Below are 22554 nucleotides of genomic sequence, written 5' to 3' on the forward strand. Positions count from 1 at the left end.
TCAACATTTGAACAATTTCTGAGGACAAAGATAATAAAATCAATAAAGCTGCATGTCTAAAAGTAAACCTTTAAACACTATCCCATACATTCCTTCTATGGTGTCACTCCTGACCTATACCAACTCACATGACACACAATATCTTCCTAGAAGAGAACCAAAAACACTGATATAGTTTTTCAATTTAGGGTCCACAGCTGGTGTCAAACCTGTGAAAAGCACAGTAACAAATAAACAGTGCATTCAGACCTTTCCCTTTTCCCACTGTTACGTTAAATCAAATCAAATTCATTTATATAGCCCTTCGTACATCAGCTGATATCTCAAAGTGCTGTACAGAAACCCAGCCTAAAACCCCAAACAGCAAGCAATGCAGGTGTAGAAGCACGGTGGCTAGGAAAAACTCCCTAGAAAGGCCAAAACCTAGGAAGAAACCTAGAGAGGAACCAGGCTATGTGGGGTGGCCAGTTCTCTTCTGGCTGTGCCGGGTGGAGATTATAACAGAACATGGCCAAGATGTTCAAATGTTCATAAATGACCAGCATTTATAAAGTCTTATTCTAAAAGGATTTTGAAAGGGTTTTATCCTCCATCTACACACTACCCCATAATGACAAACTGAACAGGTTTAGAAATGTTTACATATATTTTGTTTTTCTTTTTATAAATATTAAAGTATTCAGAGCCTTTGCTATGAGACTCGAAATTGAGCTCAGGTGCATCCTGTTTCCAGTCCACCTGTGGTAAATTCAATTGATTGGACATGATTTGGAAAGGCACACACTTGTCTTTATAAAAAGGTCCCACAGTTGACAGTTCAAGTCAGAGCAAAAGCCAAGCCATGAGGTCAAAGACAGAATTGTGTTGAGGTACAGATCTAGGGAAGGGTACCAAAACATTTCTGCAGCATTGAAGGTCCCCAAGAACAGTGGCCTCCATCATTCTTAAATGGAAGAAGTTAGGAACCACCAAGACTGTTCCTAGAGCTGGCCGCACGGCCAAACTGAGCAATCAGGCGAGGAGGGCCTTGGTCAGGGAGGTGACCGAGAACCCGTTGGCCATTCTGACAGAGCTCCAGAGTTCCTTTGTGGAGATGGGAGAACCTTCCAGAAGAGCAATCATCTCTGCACCACTCCGCAAGCAGGCCTTTATGGTAGAGTGGCCAGCCGGAAGCCACTCCTCAGTGAAAGGCACATGACAGCCCGCTAGGAGTTTGCCAAAAGGCTCCTAAAGGACTATCAGACCAAGATCCTCTGGTCTGATGAACCAAGATTGAACTATTTGGCCTGAATACCAAGCATCATGTCTGGAGAAAACCTAGCACCATCCCTACGTGAAGCATGGTTGTGGCAGAATCATGCTGTGAGGATGTTTTTCAGTGGCAGGGACTGGGAGACTAGTCAAGATTGAGGGAAAGATGAACAGATCAAAGTACAGAGATCCTTGATGAAATCCTGAGTGCTCTGGAGCAGGTTCTCAGACTGGGGCCAAGGTTCACCTTTCAACAGGACAACGAGCCTAAGCACATAGCCAAGACAACGCAGGAGTGGCTTCAGGAGAAGTCTGAATGTTCTTGAGTGGCCCAGCCAGAGCCTGAACTTGAACCCAATCGAACATCTCTGGAGAGTCCTGGAAATAGCTGTGACAGAGCTTGAGAGGATCTGCAGAGAATAAATGGGAGAAACTCCCCAAATACAGGTGTGCAAAGCTTGCAGAGTCATACACAAGAAGATTGGAGGCTGTGATCACTGCCAAAGGTGCTTAAACAAAGTCCTGAGTAAAGGGTCTGAATACTTATGTAAATGTGATTTCAGTTTATTTTTAATACATTTGCAAAAATGTATAAAAACAGTTTTTGCTTTCTCATTATGGGGTAGTGTGTGTTGAGTGATGTGGGGGGGACAATTTAATCATTTTTAGAGTAAAGGCTGTAATGTAACAAAATGTGGAAAAAGTCAAGGGACTGAATACTTTCCAAATGCACATCATTAGCTTGTAAGAGAGAAAGAGATACCAGTAACATAACCTAAAAATGTGAAAGACAAGAGAAATGAGTTGGGAGGTTGGCCATGCCCTACGACAGACAGACACCAAAAATAAGACTTCACTGAGTTACAGTTCATAAGGAAATCAGTCAATTGAAATGCATTCATTTCATCAAATGGCCCAAATCTATGGATTTCACAAGTGCATCTGTTGGTCACAGATACCATAAAAAAATGTGGGCGTGGATCAGAAAACCAGTTAGTATCTGGTTCGAGAACCATTTGCCTCATGCAGAGTGACAAATCTCCTTTACATGGAGTGGATCAGGCTGTTGATTGCAGCTTGTGGAATGTTACCCCACTCCTCTTCAATGGCTGTGTAAAGTTGCTGGATATTGGCGGGAACTGGAACACGCTGTTGTACACATCAATCCACAGCATCCCAAACATGCTTAATGTGTGACATGTTTGAGTATGCAGACCATGGAAGAACTGGGACATTTTCAGCTTCTAGGAATTGTGTACAGATCCTTGCAACATGGGGCCGCGCATCATCATGCCGAAACGTGAGGTGATGGCGGCAGATGAATGGCATGACAATGGGCCTCAGGATCTCGTCATGGTATCTGTGCATTCAAATTGCCATCGATAAAATGCAATTGTCTTTGTTGTCTATAGCTTTTGCCTGCTCATACCATAAACCCACCACCACCATAGGGCACTGTTCACAACATTGACATCAGCAAACGCTCACCCACACAATGCCATACACGTGGTTTGCAGTTGAGGCTGGTTGGACGCACTGCCAAATTCTATAACGTTGGAGTTGGCTTATGGTAGAAAAATTAACATTCAATTCTCTGGCAACAGCTCTGGTGGATATTCCTGCCGTCAGCATGCCAATTGCACACTCGATCAAAACTTGAGACATCTGTGGCATCGCGTTGTGTGACAAAACTGCACTTTTTAGAGTGGCCTTTTATTGTCCACAGCACAAGATGCAGGTGTATAATGATCATGCTGTTTCATCAGCTTCTTGGATATGCCAGACTTGTGGATGGATTATCTTGGTAAAGGAGATATGTACACAACATGAGGAAAAAGCGTTTTGTGCACATGGAACATTTCTGGGATTTTTTTATTTCAGTTCATGAAACTTGGGACCAACTCTTTACATGTTGCGTTTATATTTTTGAGTGTAATTAACGACAGAAAACACTCGAGGACTGAAAACTGATTATGACTCACACATCCACAGTCCAAACGTCTTTAAAAACCTTTTACAGTCTAAACGAGACAAATTAAAACAAGCTCGTTACACGCTTTTTATAAACAGTCCTCCCGGCCTCAGAGCTGAACTGAGATCACCTCAATTATGACCCTTGTGTGGTAATTGCCTGTGTCTGAGGCAATTAGAGGCAGTTGTGCCGCCTGCGGCTGGCTGGGCAGAGGTGGTTAGCAGGAGGCACTCTGGGGACTCCATGGGCTTTAATTACATCCACTGGGTTGCCCTCAGCAGGTCACAGCGTTGTGCTTTTATTTAACCTTTATTTATACAGCTCAGTCAATTAAACACCATGATGCGATGGCGACATGTTTGAACGCTGTGGAAAGTTCAGAAGGAGCCGTGTCATGTGGAACAGGAAGGCCTCTCGGACGTGTAGAATAAGGAATCACGTCAGCTCCATATGTGATATGCCTGAACGTGGCCCTGGGCTCTGCCGCACCGCATAGACAGCCCCAACATCAAGCACGTGACATTGGGAGTACAGGAAGATGTTTCCTATAAAACCACATATTTTCTCCCCATAATTGAAACAAGGTAAGAATTGGGTGGTAGGCTAATCTGATGCTAGATCTGTCAACAAGGGCAACTTCTACCTGCAGCTGAATGTGGGTAACTGGAAGTGGCCAGAGGAGAAACCATCACTAATGTGGACAAAGTCACTTGTAACCTTGATTGAGTGTGTAATGGTTTTACTTAAGAGTGATAATGTTTGGGAAAGGCAATCAGTTCGGAGGACTGTGTTAAGGCAGACATTTGTTAAGTAGGTGTTGTCAGACAAACTCCATGTGAAAACTTACCAATGAGGTACTTCTGAAAACTATGTTGGTGCAGATCGAGGTAAAGAGTTCAAGGCTCTCTTGTAGCCGATTCTAAGAGGGAGAAAGAGAGAACAGAGAGAGATTTGAACAGAGCGAGCGAGACAGATAAAAGGGGTGGGTGGGTGGGGGGGGTTAAGAAAATCAATGATACTGGACATAAAAGATCTAAACAAAGTTTTACTCAATCTGTCAGATACTACTTCAAATATTAGATGATACCATACACAGCTTTAGGCCATTCTACTGGTGTGTTACATTGTTCCGACGTAGAGAAGGTACTGTAGGGTACACCACATCCCCCTCTACTTTTTAATCAAAGCTGAGACTGAACAGCTCCAACTCCCTTACCTTCTGCTATATGGTATCTACTATATTACCATAGAGCGGTCCTCCGTCAGGGTCATGTCGTAGTCACTGAGCGCCACAACAAACAGCACGGCCCGGACACAGTCAAAGTAGCTGAGCCACTTCCTCCTCTTGGTCCGCTGGCCGCCCACATCATACATCCTGTAGGCAGACAGACAACTTTATTCACAACTTGGAGACATGTGACAAAACAAATGAACAGGCTACAGCTTCTGGTGTCAATCATTTAATTTCCAAAGACTTGTAAAATATGTACATCACCCTCCACGGGGGATATTGTAAGTTTGAGGTTGAAAAGGTTGAAAGCACTGAAGCAAAACACCATAAATAGTGTATGAACAGTGGACAGACTTCATGTAACTGATGTAAAGCTGAAGAAAGATTTGACAGATTGGTACAGTCACTTGGGGAGAGAGTTATTGGCAGCAGTGGCCAGATGCAACATGTGGTAAGAAAAACTAATATTTATTTAATGTCGTTGTTAACAGAACTTCAATTTCACTAATTATATCCTGTGTCATCTTGAAATGTGATCAACATCAATGAAGCAAAGTAACTTACAGATCCATTCAAATGCATGAAAATAGTTCAGAATGTTGAACATAATTGACTGGAAAAATAAACAACTTCACACCCGCCCATCACAAATGTTTCCAACTTCCACATTTCATTGATTTGTCCTTCAGTCCACACAAGGTGTCAGGCACAAGGGAAATGAGTTCCAAAATCAATGGGATTCTGGAAGACGCTGTCGTACACGTCAATCCAAAGCATCCCAAACGTGCTCATGATGACATGTCTGGTGAGTATGCAGGCCAAGGAAGAACTGGGACATTTCTCATCTTCCAGGAATTGTGTACAGATGCTTGTGACATGGGGCTGTGCATTATCATGCCGAAACATGAGGTGGAGTTATGGCAAGACAATATCAGGATCTCGTCACAGTATCTCTGTACATTCAAATTGCCATCGATAAAATACAATTGTGTTCGTTATCCGTAGCTTACGTCTGCCCATACCCTAAACCCACCACCACCATAGGGCACTATTCACAACGATGACATCAGCAAACCGCTCGCCCACATGACGCCATACATTTGGTCTGCGGTTGTGAGGCTGGCTGGACGTACTGCCAAATTATCTAAAATGATGTTGGAGGCAGCTTATGGAAGAGAAATGAACGTTGAATTCTCTGACAACAGCTCTGGGTGGACATTCCTGCAGTGAGCATGCCAATTGCACCCTTCCTCAAACGTTGAGACATCTGTGGCATTGAATTGAGACAAAACCGTACATTTTAAAGTGGCCTTTTATTGTCCCCAGCACAAGGTGGACCTGTGTAATGATTATTCTGTTTAATCAGCTTCTTGATATGCCACACCTGTCAGGTGGATGGATTCTTTTGGCAAAGGAGAAACGCTCACTAACAGGGATGTAAACAAATATGTGCACTCAATGAGAAAGAAGCTTTTTGTGCATATGAAACATTTCTGTGATCCATTTTTGTTCAGAGTATATTACACCCAGCGACACCAGCAAACACTGGAGCACAGGAATAGGCCTACTGTACTCCAGTCTCTAGGGATGAACAACAAGATAGTAGCAGTCTGGTCCCTTATTGTACGTGCTGTAACCAACAACTGAGGATTGTCTAAAGCACAGAGTAGGAGTAGAGCATTCTGGGTAAAACATTTAAACTCTCGAACTGGAAAAGTAGTATTCCATGTTGAATCCCTGTGAAGCTCAGGGTCTTGGTGGCACAGGTCATTGTGATAGTGACCAATCTGCATCTGACGGTCGCCAGGAGTGTGATTACACGACCCTTGTCAGACAAACTTACGTCGTGTCTCTGGGGTCACATTTTGTTTTAAAATCGGGCAACGCAAAGATAGCCTGGTCCCATACGGCATACAGCCTGGTCCCATACGGCCTGGTCCCATACGGCCTGGTCCCATACGGCCTGGTCCCATACGGCCTGGTCCCATACGGCCTGGTCCCATACGGCCTGGTCCCATACGGCCTGGTCCCATACGGCATGGTCCCATACGGCATGGTCCCATACGGCATGGTCCCATACAGCCTGGTCCCATACAGCCTGGTCCCATACAGCCTGGTCCCATACGGCATACAGCCTGGTCCCATACGGCATACAGCCTGGTCCCATACGGCATACAGCCTGGTCCCATACGGCATACAGCTCTTCCATACGGCATACAGCTCTTCCATAGGTGTCATGTGTGTTTGTTCATTGTATGACAACACAGAGAGGAGTTAGCTAATTACTGGACTACCAGGCTACAGCAGCAATCCCTGAGATAAGTCATTGAGGTAGAGTATTTTTGGAACCATTACAAGACTGCTACATGACTGGGTCTCTGATACACATTCATAAAAGTTTTGCTTGTCGTGATGAGAAAAAAATAAAAGTTGACATTTAATGTTGCTGAAGTTCTGTTTCACAACCAACTGTATCCACGTCTAATACCTGGTAGTGTCATTGATCATGGTTCTACGTGGAATTACACAAGAGTGGAGATGAAGCATGATGACATGACGTGTTCAGAAGGCTGGAGACAAGGAGAATCAGCACAAGGAGAATCAGCACAAGGAGAATCAGCACAAGGAGAATCAGCACAAGGAGAATCAGCACAAGGAGAATCAGCACAAGGAGAATCAGCACAAGGAGAATCAGCACAAGGAGAATCAGCACAAGGAGAATCAGCACAAGGAGAATCAGCACAAGGAGAATCAGCACAAGGAGAATCAGCAAGGAGAGAAGGGGTGTGGAGGGGATTTAGTGGCCATTAGGAGGAAACCTCTTGCTATTCCTTCTCGCTCAGAAGCGCAGAGAGAGCGAGTGCATGAGCGAGGGACATCAATATCTCATAGGTCTGATTCATTCCTCAGTATGCCGCCTCCCTTGCAGCTGTTGAGGGGTGTCTGCTAGCACTCCTCAGGGACCCCTCGCTAAGTCGTGAGAAGGGCCAGATGGGGCCACCATGGGACATTAGAGCCCAGAGAGTAGGGAAATCAGCAGGGCTGGTTTATAACCCAACCCCTTCCCACCCTGGAGATCAGCATGCTCCTTTTGTGTACCAAGACACTTTGGGAAAAGTCCAACAAATGATTCTGAAAATCACAAGGCATACTCAACTGTTTACTACACTGAAACATACATGTGTTTTTCAGTCAAACAGAAGCCCCGCTCTTGGTTTGCTATAAAGCTGAAGGATAGAGGTGGTGAAATGTAACCACTCAAGTTCATAGATGGAACTTGAGCTGCACAAATGCATCCCCACGTTTTTGTGAAATTGTTTTTCAATGGGCACAGTCATTTTGCAAGCGGGGAATAATATTTCACCCTCGGCTCTACAGTACTCATTACAATGGCAAACTCCACCTTCACTGCCCACGTAGTTTCCCCTGGCTATTATTCACGTGAAACATTTGGCCACATTCATCATTCAATAAGACCAATTGAATAAAAACATTTGACTGGGAAGTTAGAGGCATTGATATTGCATGGAGATTTCAAGAAAAGTCATGCAGATGTAAGGGGATTTGATTTAAAACGCATACATTTCATTATTGAAGAAATTAAACCGAGGGGGTTTTTGGAAATGAGGGGTTTGATTTAAAACGCATACATTTCATTATTGAAGAAATTAAACCGAGGGGGGTTTGGAAATTAGGGGTTTGATTTAAAACGCATACATTTCATTATTGAAGAAATTAAACCGAGGGGGTGTTTGGAAAAGTAAAAAGAAATACATGGTTCCATAGAAACACAAAACTAAAACTATATTAGCATCATATAAATTAGAATATTACCAATAAAGTACAAAAATTCCTTCATTTTCTTAGCTGCCTTCATCCATTTATGCAATTTTGTGCCCTTTGTCCATGGCATCACATTGTGGGAACAAAGTTATATGGCTGCGGTATGATTCACTAAGTTTCACCCACCCCTCCATGTCACAGCAAGCCAAGCCAAGCCAAGCCAAGCCAAGCCAAGCCAAAAAAAACAAAGATTAATTCATGGCTCTGAGGAAGGTGTCTGACAAGCCAAATGTCTTAATTTCTGTTTGCCCCTGTAGTACATATTAAAATCACGGTAGACATCCGAGTGATCCTTTTATTTTTCTAGGAATAGTCACGTCATGCCCAACGGTCATTTTTGTAGTCACACTGGGTTGGAGCACATCTGGGAACACTTGTAGTTATGAATTCAAGCCTCTGGAAAACAGTACTGCATGTTGGGAAAGTGGTTCCCATCGGTTAGAACTAGAATACATGACATTCTCTTATGACGTGATAGTGATTCACCGACAATCTTCCTGCACAGTTCTCCTCTCTGCGCATCAGGAGACCAAGAAGCCAGAAAAACTGTGACAACTTGTCTGAAGCCATTTTTACAATCACACACAGCTGAAACACCAGACTTACAGAGGCTTTTCATACACATATGTGAGGCGGAGAGGGGACATCGTCTTGATACTACAGTTTACTAGAATGAGTCAATACAGAATATTCTATTGGTTTGAGATGAAGCACTATGGACATTCATAATAATGCTCATTTGAAAATGGTCATACTCAAGGAACCATAAGATAACGATCACCAGAGGAAGTTGGCAAGCAGAATTATTTTTGAAATATCACCCCGTCGCGTGTAATCATGTAGTGTTGTCAGTATGACACAGACCCGCTCTAAACAGCCATACCACAAACCCATTCACAACACCACCCACAGATATAACACGATGCCACTGAACTGAGAATGTATGATCACACAGAATATTTTCTCAAGGTATCAATGGGTGTCATTGTCTTATGACATCATTATAACAGAGTTGTTAGTTATACTCTGAAGTAAGACAAAGGAGGTGTACATTTGTTATAAAGAACATATGCAAAATAACATTTAGAAAGCAAGATGAATGTATTGAACAAGATTCATGGGTAGATTAATTATGGACTGGTTTAGACAAGGCAATTCTCACATGAGCCAGTGAAAACCATTCCTTACCTGAAAACCATGTGATTGACTGGAAACTGAGTCTCGATGATTCCGGAGGTTCGCACTCTCACCCGCAGGACGTCCGTCTCAGTGGGAATGTATCTGGGAGAGATGATCCGACTTATGTTCTCAAAGAAACTGGGAAAGGCAGAGGAAACGACAGTCAAAAGAAACAAAAACAGCTTTAAGACTGTAAATGGTTTAACTGAAGAACAATGTTGATTTAAAAAAATAATACCAACATGGTGAATTATGTTCAAAATTATATTTTATTGATGCATTAATCAGTGCATAACAGAGTAAAAATAAAATTACTACATTGAGATTACACTCCAAATGTTTGCAGTCACTTAGAAATGTCCTTGTTTATGATAGAAAAGCTCAACTGGCAGCTTCATTAAATAGTACCCTCAAAACACCAGTCTCAACATCAACAGTGAAGAGGCGACTCCAGGATGCTGGCCTTCTAGGCAAAGTTCCTCTTTTGCTGTTCTGTGAAGGGAGTAGTACGCAGCATTGTACAATATCTTCAGTTTCTCACATGGAATAGCCTTCATTTCTCAGAACAAGAATAGACTGACGAGTTCCGAAGTCAGTCAGTCTTTGTTTCTGGCCATTTTGAGCCTGTAATCAAACCCACAAATGCTGATGCTCCAGATACTCTAGTCTAAAGAAGGCCAGTTTAATTGCTTCTTTAAATCGGAACAGTTTTCACCTGTGCTAACATAATTGCAAAGGGTTTAATGATCAATTAGCCTTTTATAATTAGAAACTCAGATTAGTTAACACAACGTGCCATTGGAACACAGTGATGGTTGCTGATAATGGACCTCTGTACGCCTATGTAGATATTCCATTTAAAAAGATCTGCCGTTTCCAGCTACAATAGTCATTTGAACGGTAGTGTATGCAAAAATGATGAGTTGTATGAGTATATGGTCTCCGAGGCAGTTTAATGAGTAACTTGTACTGAGCGACAGAGACAGATGGGAGAGAAATAACTAAATTAAGCAGTCATTTGGGAGTGTGGGAGATCAGAGGACAGTCCAAGTGGCTAGCTAGGTGGGATCCACCACCAGAGGACAGTCCACCAAGTGGCTAGCTAGGTGGGATCCACCACCAGAGGACAGTCCACCAAGTGGCTAGCTAGGTGGGATCCACCACCAGAGGACAGTCCACCAAGTGGCTACCTAGGTGGGATCCACCACCAGAGGACAGTCCAAGTGGCTAGCTAGGTGGGATCCACCACCAGAGGACAGTCCAAGTGGCTAGCTAGGTGGGATCCACCACCAGAGGACAGTCCACCAAGTGGCTAGCTAGGTGGGATCCACCACCAGAGGACAGTCCACCAAGTGGCTAGCTAGGTGGGATCCACCACCAGAGGACAGTCCACCAAGTGGCTAGCTAGGTGGGATCCACCACCAGAGGACAGTCCACCAAGTGGCTAGCTAGGTGGGATCCACCACCAGAGGACAGTCCACCAAGTGGCTAGCTAGGTGGGATCCACCACCAGAGGACAGTCCAAGTGGCTAGGTGGGATCCACCACCAGAGGACAGTCCAAGTGGCTAGATAGGTGGGATCCACCACCAGAGGACAGTCCAAGTGGCTAGCAAGGTGGGATCCACCACCAGAGGACAGTCCAAGTAGCTAGATAGGTGGGATCCACCACCAGAGGACAGTCCAAGTGGCTAGCTAGGTGGGATCCACCACCAGAGGACAGTCCACCAAGTGGCTAGCTAGGTGGGATCCACCACCAGAGGACCAGCATTCTAATCTAGGTGATCAGACAAACGTCCACACAAAAATAATTCTGTGAGAGATTCTTTGTGTTGAACGTGTTCATGGAAAACTTACTTCATCCGTAGGATCCAAGGGGACTTGAGTCAGAAGATGTCCATAGTGATAAGGGATCGTCAAAAACATCCAAAACTGTGATGGTGTTAAAACACACCAAGCCTTAGGGAAATGACCAGTCTTTACAATTATAAAGCATGTTCCGTGTAAACACACCTTCACTCATTGTATGCAAATCAGGTTCATGAGCCATATCAATGCAAGCTTCTTACTGGAATACTTTGAAGGTATAACGTCATAGCTGTGTTACCATAGTCTGACTGTTTGAGCAGAGGTCTAAAAGCAAAGTCCTTTCCATAAGAGAGAAAACTCATCATTAGAACACGTCAAAACAACAAGTCACTTCTCATGCCACAATAAACAGGTACAGACAACCATTAGAAGAGAAAGGCCAAATGAGTAGTGTTGATCTAAGGGGGAGGAATAACATGACATATTGGAGCTGACCTTTTGATCACACAGCAATTAGCACTTTTCACAAAGCAACACACACAAGCTGGCGCAGTAGAGAATGTCACGAAGCGCTGTAAAGTGATACCTCCAGGGTGAGACGGAGAGGTACCCGCCAACCACCTTCCTACCCACCCACGCTGCACTACACCGCCACGAGCCAGGCATTCCAGACATTCCGGTCCAGTCTCATTGTGTCACCCACCAAGGATGCACAACCACCCCCTCCCTCCCTCCCTTCTGCCCTCACACCCTCCCTCCCTCCATTCCTTCTGCCCTCACACCCTCCCCGAATGCAGCACTCCCTACATGGCACTGGGGATTTTGAGTTGTGGTCAACAGGCCCTGGTTTAAATAGCATTAGTTTCCATTCAAATACATTGAGCGTTTGATAGAACCTGGCCTGGAGTGTGTCGGATGTGCAGGGGCTATTCCATTGGTTCTATTGCCCAAGACAAGTTCAATTGAGCGCAGCTAAAGTATTCAAAATAAAATAAATACCATTTCAACCCAGGTCTGGCGGCCATGAAGCCCACGTCAAACTGTCCGGCAGGCCATAGTGGCATGTCAGTGGGCCACGGAGGCCCAGACTACAGGGGCGGGAGCTCCAGGCAGGTTCAGCTGTAGTGGAGGGGGGGGCTGGGTTGATCCAACCTGGCACCCTCAAACAGGACACCAAGCCTGGGTACGGTCATGACACCCACACCCCACTGCTATCCTCTGCTGGGCTGCTGTCTTGAAGGATCAGGAGTTTGGAAGCAGAGCTTCAAAGTGATGGGGATGGACTGTACAAGCAGAGTTCTTTTCAGCTTGGGTTGGCAGTGTTTACAGAAGCCAACAGTTCCAGTTCCTCAGCCTCCTCTAAAAACCCACATTGGCCTCTTTGGGTATAGCAACTCCATCCCCCTCTCCCTGCCTCCCCCTTGCCTCATTCAACTAGGCTGCTGTGGTCAGAGGTCGTAAATTCCTGAGAATACCTAATGGACACAGTAGTTTTTCATGGAGAACAAAGGAAATCCTTCCACCTCACAGAATTTGAGGTACGAACAAATGTCATGTTCCGGAGAAAGTGTAAAAGATCGGTGAAGAATCCAGCTACGAACTGGTCCGTTTGTCACAACTTGGGGAAGCTCATGGGAGACGGTGTGGACACATTACCGTAACGCTGTTTATATAATAGCCTCAGATATGAGGTTTACATCTAATTGTTGTATAAGATGAATGAGTGAGTATGATACTGTTTGTATAATTGTGTAATGTGATTTTGGACTGTTTAATGAAGAAAAATACAATTCCCTTTTGATTTGAACTCAAATCAGAGGACCGCCCCCCTGAGCCCAGTTAGGGTCAGACATCCTGGGACATCCCCTTTTCTGCCCTTCCGAATAAAACCCACATTTGAGAAATTATCAGCAGATCATGTTTCTCTCAATCACGGGAGTACAAAGGTTGTAGACCATTGCTGAATCTTTTAACCATCCCACGTGGTTAAACTCTTAGACTATCGATACCGACAGAATAAGAACAAGTCTTTGACAGTAATTACTAGTCTGCAGCTAGGAATTCAGTATCATTGAACGCGAAGAACGACAACCGCCGAAACATCCATTCTATAACGAATGTCACTTTGAACTATCTCTAAACAAGACAGAGAGAGGGAGAGAGACTGACAATTCAAAGAAAGACAAACTTTTCACCAGCGATCAAGACGACACACTGATCGTAAATATAAATATTCATTGCAATTGTTCCCGAATGAGTGAGCGTTCATGTGTAAAGGATTAGCATTTCAATTGTTATAGTTATCACTTTGTAGTGACTTCTTAGTCGACCCTCACTTCCCCTTTTTTTCCCCACTTCCCCTTTGTGTTTAACAAGCCACCCTGCCGGTTTAGCCCATTAGGGCGCATTTTCCTATCATTACATTTACCTTCTTTGTTTGTTTATGCATTTCTGTGAAGTACTTAGTAATAAATAAATGATTTAAGACAATTGATGTATGGATGACTTATGGTGAAGACTGGGTTCGTGCAGATAACCAACAATTTACGACATTTGGAATGAGACTAACGTGAGGTAAAGTAAATAATTCATTAATTCGAAGACTAATTGATCAGATAAAATATCTGAAAAGTTTAGGAAATTATAACTTTGTAATCTGAATATTTTTCCTTGGTTCCCCAACTTCCTAGTTAATTAGTTACAGTGGGGCAAAAAAGTATTTAGTCAGCCACCAATTGTGCAAGTTCTTCCACTTAAAAAGATTAGGCCTGTAATTTTCATCATAGGTACACTTCAACTATGAGAGACAAAATGAGAAAAAAAAAAAATCCCGAAAATCACATTGTAGGATTTTTAATAAATTCATTTGCAAATTGTGGAAAATAAAGTATTTGGTCAATAACAAAAGTTTTCCACCATAATTTGCAAATAAATAAATAAAAAATCCTACAATGTGATTTTCTGGATTTTTTTTTTCTCATTTTGTGTGTCATAGTTGAAGTGTACCTATGATGAAAATTACAGGCCTCTCTCATCTTTTGAAGTGGGAGAACTTGCACAATTGGATGTTGGAGGGCCAGTAGGAGGCACTCTTACCCTGGTCTAAAAAAGATCAATGTCCCAAGACAGTGACCGAGACATTGCACTGAGTAGGGATCAGTCTTTTGAATGGAATATTAAACGGGTGTCCTGACTGTCTTCACTAAATATTCCCATGGCACTTATTGTTAAGAGTAGGGGGGGGGGGGAATTAACCCCGGTGTCCTGGCTAAATTTACAATCTTGGCCCTCATTCTATCATGGCCACCTAATCATCCCAAGCTTCCAATTGGCTCATTCATTCCCCCCCCCTTCTCTCCCATGTAACTATTCCCCAGATCATTGCTGTAAATGTGAATGTTCAGTCAACTTACCTGGTACAATAAGGGCAAATTATATTAAATAGATTTTTTATCAAATAAAACTCACAACATCAGTATGAAACATAACTAAAGAGAGCAGAATGCTACTGCCGTTAACCCAAACCCACATCATCATAATCCACACTTCACTTGAACAACACCCCATTCAGCAAAGGTAATGTCCCTGAAAACAAGGCATAAAGAGGCACTAAATTGAGATTTGATGACACTTGAAACGAAATGTCGTAAAAACCCGCCGCGCTTCACATGAAGCGCCAAATTGCGTCCTCCCCAAGGAGGTGGTTCTATGTCCCATCATATCACATGCTTAGAAACGCTGCTGATCAACCCCCACAAGAGAGGATGTGTGTCTATGACACCAGAACAACAATAAAAAACTATTCTGAGCATGACCTCAGTTCAGGGCAGGGGCCTGTTTTAGGAACATGTAAAACGCACACATACCTCCAACTACAGAGAATGACGCCATGGTGTTTAAGTAGCCATCTACATAAGCAGTCTAATATACAGGAGTATATTCAAAAAGAGGACAAATCGAGAATAAACTGGTGCAGATTAAATTGGAGCTGGGTAACGTCGCAATACATGTGGATCCACCGCCAACCCCTCTGGCTGGCAAACCCATACATAGTCCTCTAATGCCACCTTACCCATACATAGCCCTCTAATGCCACCTTACCCATACATAGTCCTCTAATGCCACCTTACCCATACATAGCCCTCTAATGCCACCTTACCCATACATAGCCCTCTAATGCCACCTTACCCATACATAGCCCTCTAATGCCACCTTACCCATACATAGTCCTCTAATGCCACCTTACCCATACATAGTCCTCTAATGCCACCTTACCCATACATAGCCCTCTAATGCCACCTTACCCATACATAGCCCTCTAATGCCACCTTACCCATACATAGCCCTCTAATGCCACCTTACCCATACATAGTCCTCTAATGCCACCTTACCCATACATAGCCCTCTAATGCCACCTTACCCATACATAGCCCTCTAATGCCACCTTACCCATACATAGCCCTCTAATGCCACCTTACCCATACATAGCCCTAATGCCACCTTACCCATACATAGCCCTCTAATGCCACCTTACCCATACATAGCCCTCTAATGCCACCTTACCCATACATAGCCCTCTAATGCCACCTTACCCATACATAGCCCTCTAATGCCACCTTACCCATACATAGCCCTCTAATGCCACCTTACCCATACATAGCCCTCTAATGCCACCTTACCCATACATAGTCCTCTAATGCCACCTTACCCATACATAGCCCTCTAATGCCACCTAGCCCATAGCCCTCTAATGCCACCTTACCCATACATAGCCCTCTAATGCCACCTTACCCATACATAGCCCTCTAATGCCACCTTACCCATACATAGCCCTCTAATGCCACCTTACCCATACATAGCCCTCTAATGCCACCTTACCCATACATAGCCCTCTAATGCCACCTTACCCATACATAGCCCTCTAATGCCACCTTACCCATACATAGCCCTCTAATGCCACCTTACCCATACATAGCCCTCTAATGCCACCTTACCCATACATAGCCCCCTAATGCCACCTTACCCATACATAGCCCCTAATGCCACCTTACCCATACATAGCCCCCTAATGCCACCTTACCCATACATAGCCCTCTAATGCCACCTTACCCATACATAGCCCTCTAATGCCACCTTACCCATACATAGCCCCCTAATGCCACCTTACCCATACATAGCCCCCTAATGCCACCTTACCCATACATAGCCCCCTGATACCAGCCCTCTAATGCCACCTTACCCATACATAGCCCCTAATGCCACCTTACCCATACATAGCCCCACCTAATGCCACCTTACCCATACATAGCCCTCTAATGCCACCTTACCCATACATAGCCCTCTAATGCCACCTTACCCATACATAGCCCTCTAATGCCACCTTACCCATACATAGCCCTCTAATGCCACCTTACCCATACATAGCCCTCTAATGCCACCCATACATACCCCACCTACATAGCCCTCTAATGCCACCTTACCCATACATAGCCCTCTAATGCCACCTTACCCATACATAGCCCTCTAATGCCACCTTACCCATACATAGCCCTCTAATGCCACCTTACCCATACATAGCCCTCTAATGCCACCTTACCCATACATAGCCCTCTAATGCCACCTTACCCATACATAGCCCTCTAATGCCACCTTACCCATACATAGCCCTCTAATGCCACCTTACCCATACATAGCCCTCTAATGCCACCTTACCCATACATAGCCCTGCTCACTAGACTAATGCTAATGCCACCTTACCCATACATAGCCCCCTAATGCCACCTTACCCAATGCCACACCCATAGCCCTCTAATGCCACCTTACCCATACATAGCCCCCTAATGCCACCTTACCCATACATAGCCCCCTAATGCCACCTTACCCATACATAGCCCCTAATGCCACCTTACCCATACATAGCCCCTAATGCCACCTTACCCATACATAGCCCCTAATACCTTACCCATACATAGCCCCCTAATGCCACCTTACCCATACATAGCCCCCTAATGCCACCTACATAGCCCCCTAATGCCACCTTACCCATACATAGCCCCCTAATGCCACCTTACCCATACATAGCCCCCTAATGCCACCTTACCCATACATAGCCCCTAATGCCACCTTACCCATACATAGCCCTCTAATGCCACCTTACCCATACATAGCCCTCTAATGCCACCTTACCCATACATAGCCCCCTGATACCACCTTACCCATACATAGCCCCCTAATGCCACCTTACCCATACATAGCCCCCTAATGCCACCTTACCCATACATAGCCCCCTAATGCCACCTTACCCATACATAGCCCTCTAATGCCACCTTACCCATACATAGCCCTCTAATGCCACCTTACCCATACATAGTCCTCTAATGCCACCTTACCCATACATAGTCCTCTAATGCCACCTTACCCATACATACCCCTCTAATGCCACCTTACTGACAACTGCCCAACAGGTGGTGGGTAAAGTAAAGCTGAATTGCTGTGAAGCAGAACACTTGGCCGCTGCTTAGTTCATAACGCAGACAGTCAGGAGTCTTTTAACCAATTAGCCCAACGCAGACAGTCAGGAGTCTTTTAACCAATTAGCCCAATCACAACACGCCAGTTATCATCTCCTCACTTGCTCACTAGACACACAAGCATTTCAAACTTAATTCTCATGTCTTCCCCCCCCCCCATGTCCTTTTTTTTAACCAACCACGTTTACAAAGATATTCCGCAGACATGACATTATAATGAAGGACCAATTAAAAATGTCAATTCAGCAAAATGTCAGGAGAATCATTTCCTGTGACGGATGTATTTTTTGCTACAATCCCATTATGTGTATAATCGACGAGGAAGTAAGCAAAGGCTTCCCTTGTAAGACCTGGGAGGATCCACACGGTCCAGTCAGTCTGAATGAGGTGGGACGGCGCAGATAGAACACGCGTCACAACACCAGTAGCACGGTTCTTCATTTCCCATGGCAAAGAAGAAAAGCAGCCACGAGACAGACTATTACACTCTGAGCCTTTAAGAACCTGCTTTATGTCATATGCTTTCTGCTATACCTTAAATTATAGGATGCGAGTGACGACAGTGAAAAAGACAACACTACCCCTACCTCGCTCTCCAACAGAGGTTGATTCAAATATAAATTGATACCAAAACGCAGCATTTCTATCAACTTCCACTGTTTCATCATGAAATTCAGTGCGCTCCGTATGTTGTTCCTTGCCATGATCATACTTCAGAGAACTGTGATACTGAGTACAGTGACAACACTACATGTAAGATACTCACTAGAGCGCTGAGTCGTTGAGTTGGAACTCGTAGCCCCTGGCAGCTGCAGCTTTCACACCCTGGTCGGCCCAGAGAGCACAGAAAGACAGGGCCACAAACGGCAGCAGCTCCCCATCCTCCCCGAAACACTGGCCACAGGACAGAACAGAGCGGGCATGGGCCTGCATGGGGACAACAGGAAGAGGGCTTCATGATCACTGATACTCCAGGGCAGTGGTTCCCAAACTTTTTATAGTCCCGTACCCCTTCAAACATCCATCTCCAGCTGCGTACCCCCTCTAGCACCAGGGACAGCGCACCCTCAAAATGTTTTTTTGCCATCATTGTAAGCCTGCCCCCCCCACACACACACAAAATGATACATTAAAACATAAGAATGAGTGTGAGATTGTCACAACCCGGCTCGTGGGGAGTAACAAACAGCTCTTATAGGACCAGGGAACAAATAATAATCAATAATTTTGCTCTTTATTTAACCATCTTACATATTAAACCTTATTTGTTCATCAAAAATTGTGAATAACAGGTTAATGAGAAGGGTGTGCTTGAAAGGATGCACACAACTCTGCAATGTTGGGTTGTACTGGAGAGAGTCTCAATCATAAATAATTTTCCACACACAATCTGTGCCTGTATTTAGTTCTCATGCTAGTGAGGGCCGAGAAGCCACTCTCACATAGGTACATGGTTGAAAAGGGCATCAGTGACTTAACAGCACAATTTGCCAAGGCAGGATACTCTGAGCGCAGCCCTATCCAAAAATCTGTCAGTGGCTTCTGATTAAAATCCATTTTCACAGAACTGCTTGTTGTAATTTCAATGAGGCTTTCTTGTTCAGTTTATCAGTAAGTGGACTGGAGGCAGGGCATGAAAGTTGTTTGTATCATCCGTATCGTGAAAGAACCTGCGTAATTATTCACCCAACTCACTCAGGTGCTTCGCTATATAACATTTGATAATGTCCGTAAGCTTGAGTTCATTTGCACACAAAAAAAATCATACAATAATGGAAAGACATGTGTGTTGCTCTTGTTAATGCAGACAGAGAAGAGCTCCATCTTCTTAATCATAGCCTCAATTTTGTCCCGCACCTTGAATATAGTTGCAGAGTGTCCCTTTAATCCTAGATTCAGATCATTCAGGGGAGAAAAAACATCACCCAGATAGGCCAGTCGTATGAGAAACTCTTCTTCATGCAAGCGGTCAGACAAGTGAAAATTATGGTCAGTAAAGAAAATTGTAAGCTTGTCTCTCAATTTAAAAAACAAGCGTGTCAATACTTTGCCTCTTCATAACCAGCGCACTTCTGTATGTTGTAAAAGTGTTACATGGTCGTCGCCCATATCTTTGAATAGTGCAGAAAATACGAGAGTTCAGGGGCCTTGCTTTAACAAAATTAACCATTTTCACTGTAGTGTCCAAAACACCTTTCACGCTTCAGGCATTCCCTTGGCAGCAAGAGCCTCTCGGTGATGCTGCAGTGTACCCAAGTGGCGTCGGGAGCAACTGCTTGTACACGCATTACCACTCCACTATGTCTCACTGTCATGGCTTTTGCACCATCAGTACAGATGCCAACATGAGCAGCAGCTACATACGACCGTTAATGGAATTCCTGCAAGAGAATAACGGTTAATGTGATTGGATGTTAATTATTTGACAAGGCTACCTGTATTTGACATTGTGTTGTTATTTCGCTGAACAATAGATGGTTTAATTTTATTTTTAGCAGTGAAACGAGGCTAATCAGGCGAGACAAAAAAAGAAAACTCATCCAAATGTATAGACCCCATTGGAAAATATAAATGGACTGTTTGAAAATGTGAATAAAATAAAATGTCAAATCACATTTTTATTTGGCATATCCCCGATGGCATTGCTCTAGTTATATGATGAATATGTGCTGTCTTGGGTCTTGTTCTTTAGGAGATGAAAGACATATGCTTTTTTTATTTGAGTTTTGCTATGTAAAATTAGTGTTTCTTATTGGACTAGTCCAGGTAGTCCCTCTCGGTTTCAGTCTTTTCTTCCATTTGGTCCTAATGAACAACCCAACTAAATCATAATGACAGATGTAGAAGATAAATGCCAGTCCCTGTGTCCACTTGTCGTTATTAGTGAGGTCAAGAAAGATGTGAGGCAAAGAGGCCTTTAAACTTCACTATATGGCTTGTGATCATGTTAGGGACGTAGCTAGGAGAATACCAGAGCAAGGCTGACATCTAACGTGACATCTGAGCTCTACAGTTTCAAAAGGAGGAAGCTATGACTAAGGGCAGAGATGTAGGTCTAAAACTGGGCTGACTAGTTACACTGTATGATCCTGTTAGGTCAACATGTGTTAAATGGGGGTACAGAATGTGTTGCATCATTACCAGAGGGTGTGAATAGAGACCATCTTTCAATAATGTGGGCTGTATCTGTATGATAGAAGACCACAAATAGTCTTCTGGCTAGTACCCTCTGCTAGTTGTGGTTTATGTATCTGTATGATAGAAGACCACAAATAGTCTTCTGGCTAGTACCCTCTGCTAGTTGTGGTTTATGTATCTGTTTGATAGAAGACCACAAATAGTCTTCTGGCTAGTACCCTCTGCTAGTTGTGGTTTATGTATCTGTATGATAGAAGACCACAAATAGTCTTCTGGCTAGTACCCTCTGCTAGTTGTGGTTTATGTATCTGTATGATAGAAGACCACAAATAGTCTTCTGGCAGCCCTCTGCTAGTTGTGGTTTAATCTGTTTGATAGAAGACCACAAATAGTCTTCTGGCTAGTACCCTCTGCTAGTTGTGGTTTATGTATCTGTTAGAAGACCACAAATCTTCCTCCTCTGCTAGTTGTGGTTTATGTATCTGTATGATAGAAGACCACAAATAGTCTTCTGGCTAGTACCACTCTGGTAGTTGTGGTTTATGTATCTGTTTGATAGAAGACCACAAATAGTCTTCTGGCTAGTACCCTCTGCTAGTTGTGGTTTATGTATCTGTTGATAGAAGACCACAAATAGTCTTCCTAGTACCCTCTGCTGTTGTGGTTTATGTATCTGTCCCCAAGACCACAAATAGTCTTCTGCTAGTACCCTCTGAGTTGTGGTTGGTTTATGTATCTGTAACCACAAATAGTCTTCTGGCTAGTACCCTTTTGGTTTATGTATCTGTTTGATAGAAGACCACAAATAGTCTTCTGGCTAGTACCCTCTGCTAGTTGTGGTTTATGTATCTGTCAATAGAAGACCACAAATAGTCTTCTGGCTAGTACCCTCTGCTAGTTGTGGTTTATGTATCTGTTTGATAGAAGACCACAAATAGTCTTCTGGCTAGTACCCTCTGCTAGTTGTGGTTTATGTATCTGTCTGATAGAAGACCACAAATGTCTTCTGGCTAGTACCCTCTGCTAGTTGTGGTTTAATCTGTTTGATAGAAGACCACAAATAGTCTTCTGGCTAGTACCCTCTGCTAGTTGTGGTTTAGATCTTTTGATAGAAGACCACAAATAGTCTTCTGGCTAGTACCCTCTGCTAGTTGTGGTTTATGTATCTGTATCCACAAATGTCTTCTGGCTAGTACCTCTGCTAGTTGTGGTTTAAGATAGAAGACCACAAATAGTTGCACCCTCTGCTTCTGAAAAAAGACCACAAATAGTCTTCTCGATACCCTCTGCTAGTTGTGGTTTATGTATCTGTATGATAGAAGACCACAAACCAGTATCCCTCTGCTTCTGGTTTATGTATCTGTTTGATAGAAGACCAAAAGTCTTCTGGCTAGTACCCTCTGCTAGTTGTGGTTTATGTATCTGTTATCTCACAAATAGTCTTCTGGCTATACCAAATGCTAGTTGTGGTTTATGTATCTGACTAGAAGACACAAATAGTCTTCTGGCTAGTACCCTCTGCTAGTTGTTTTATGTATCTGGTTTATCACGGAGTTGCGCTTTATGTATCTGTTAAAGAAGACTACAAATAGTCTTCTGGCTA

General features: G+C 43.8%; 1 protein-coding gene across 3 annotated transcripts in view; it reads right to left on the minus strand.

The window, feature by feature from the left end:
* Positions 1 to 22554, minus strand: part of LOC118375808 (guanine nucleotide-binding protein G(o) subunit alpha-like) — a 36488-nt gene that overhangs the window by 5581 nt on the left and 8353 nt on the right. For all 3 annotated transcript variants that reach the window (XM_052519612.1, XM_052519611.1, XM_052519613.1), the window contains 4 exons: positions 18580 to 18740; positions 9486 to 9614; positions 4469 to 4598; positions 4071 to 4142 (listed from right to left, as the gene is read on the minus strand). In XM_052519612.1, coding sequence (XP_052375572.1) covers positions 4071 to 4142; positions 4469 to 4598; positions 9486 to 9614; positions 18580 to 18740 — 492 coding nt within the window. The remainder of the gene's footprint in view (positions 1 to 4070; positions 4143 to 4468; positions 4599 to 9485; positions 9615 to 18579; positions 18741 to 22554) is intronic.

This window comes from Oncorhynchus keta, chromosome 5 (genome assembly GCF_023373465.1).
Source record: "Oncorhynchus keta strain PuntledgeMale-10-30-2019 chromosome 5, Oket_V2, whole genome shotgun sequence".
In the NCBI taxonomy this organism is placed as follows: Eukaryota; Metazoa; Chordata; class Actinopteri; order Salmoniformes; family Salmonidae; genus Oncorhynchus; species Oncorhynchus keta.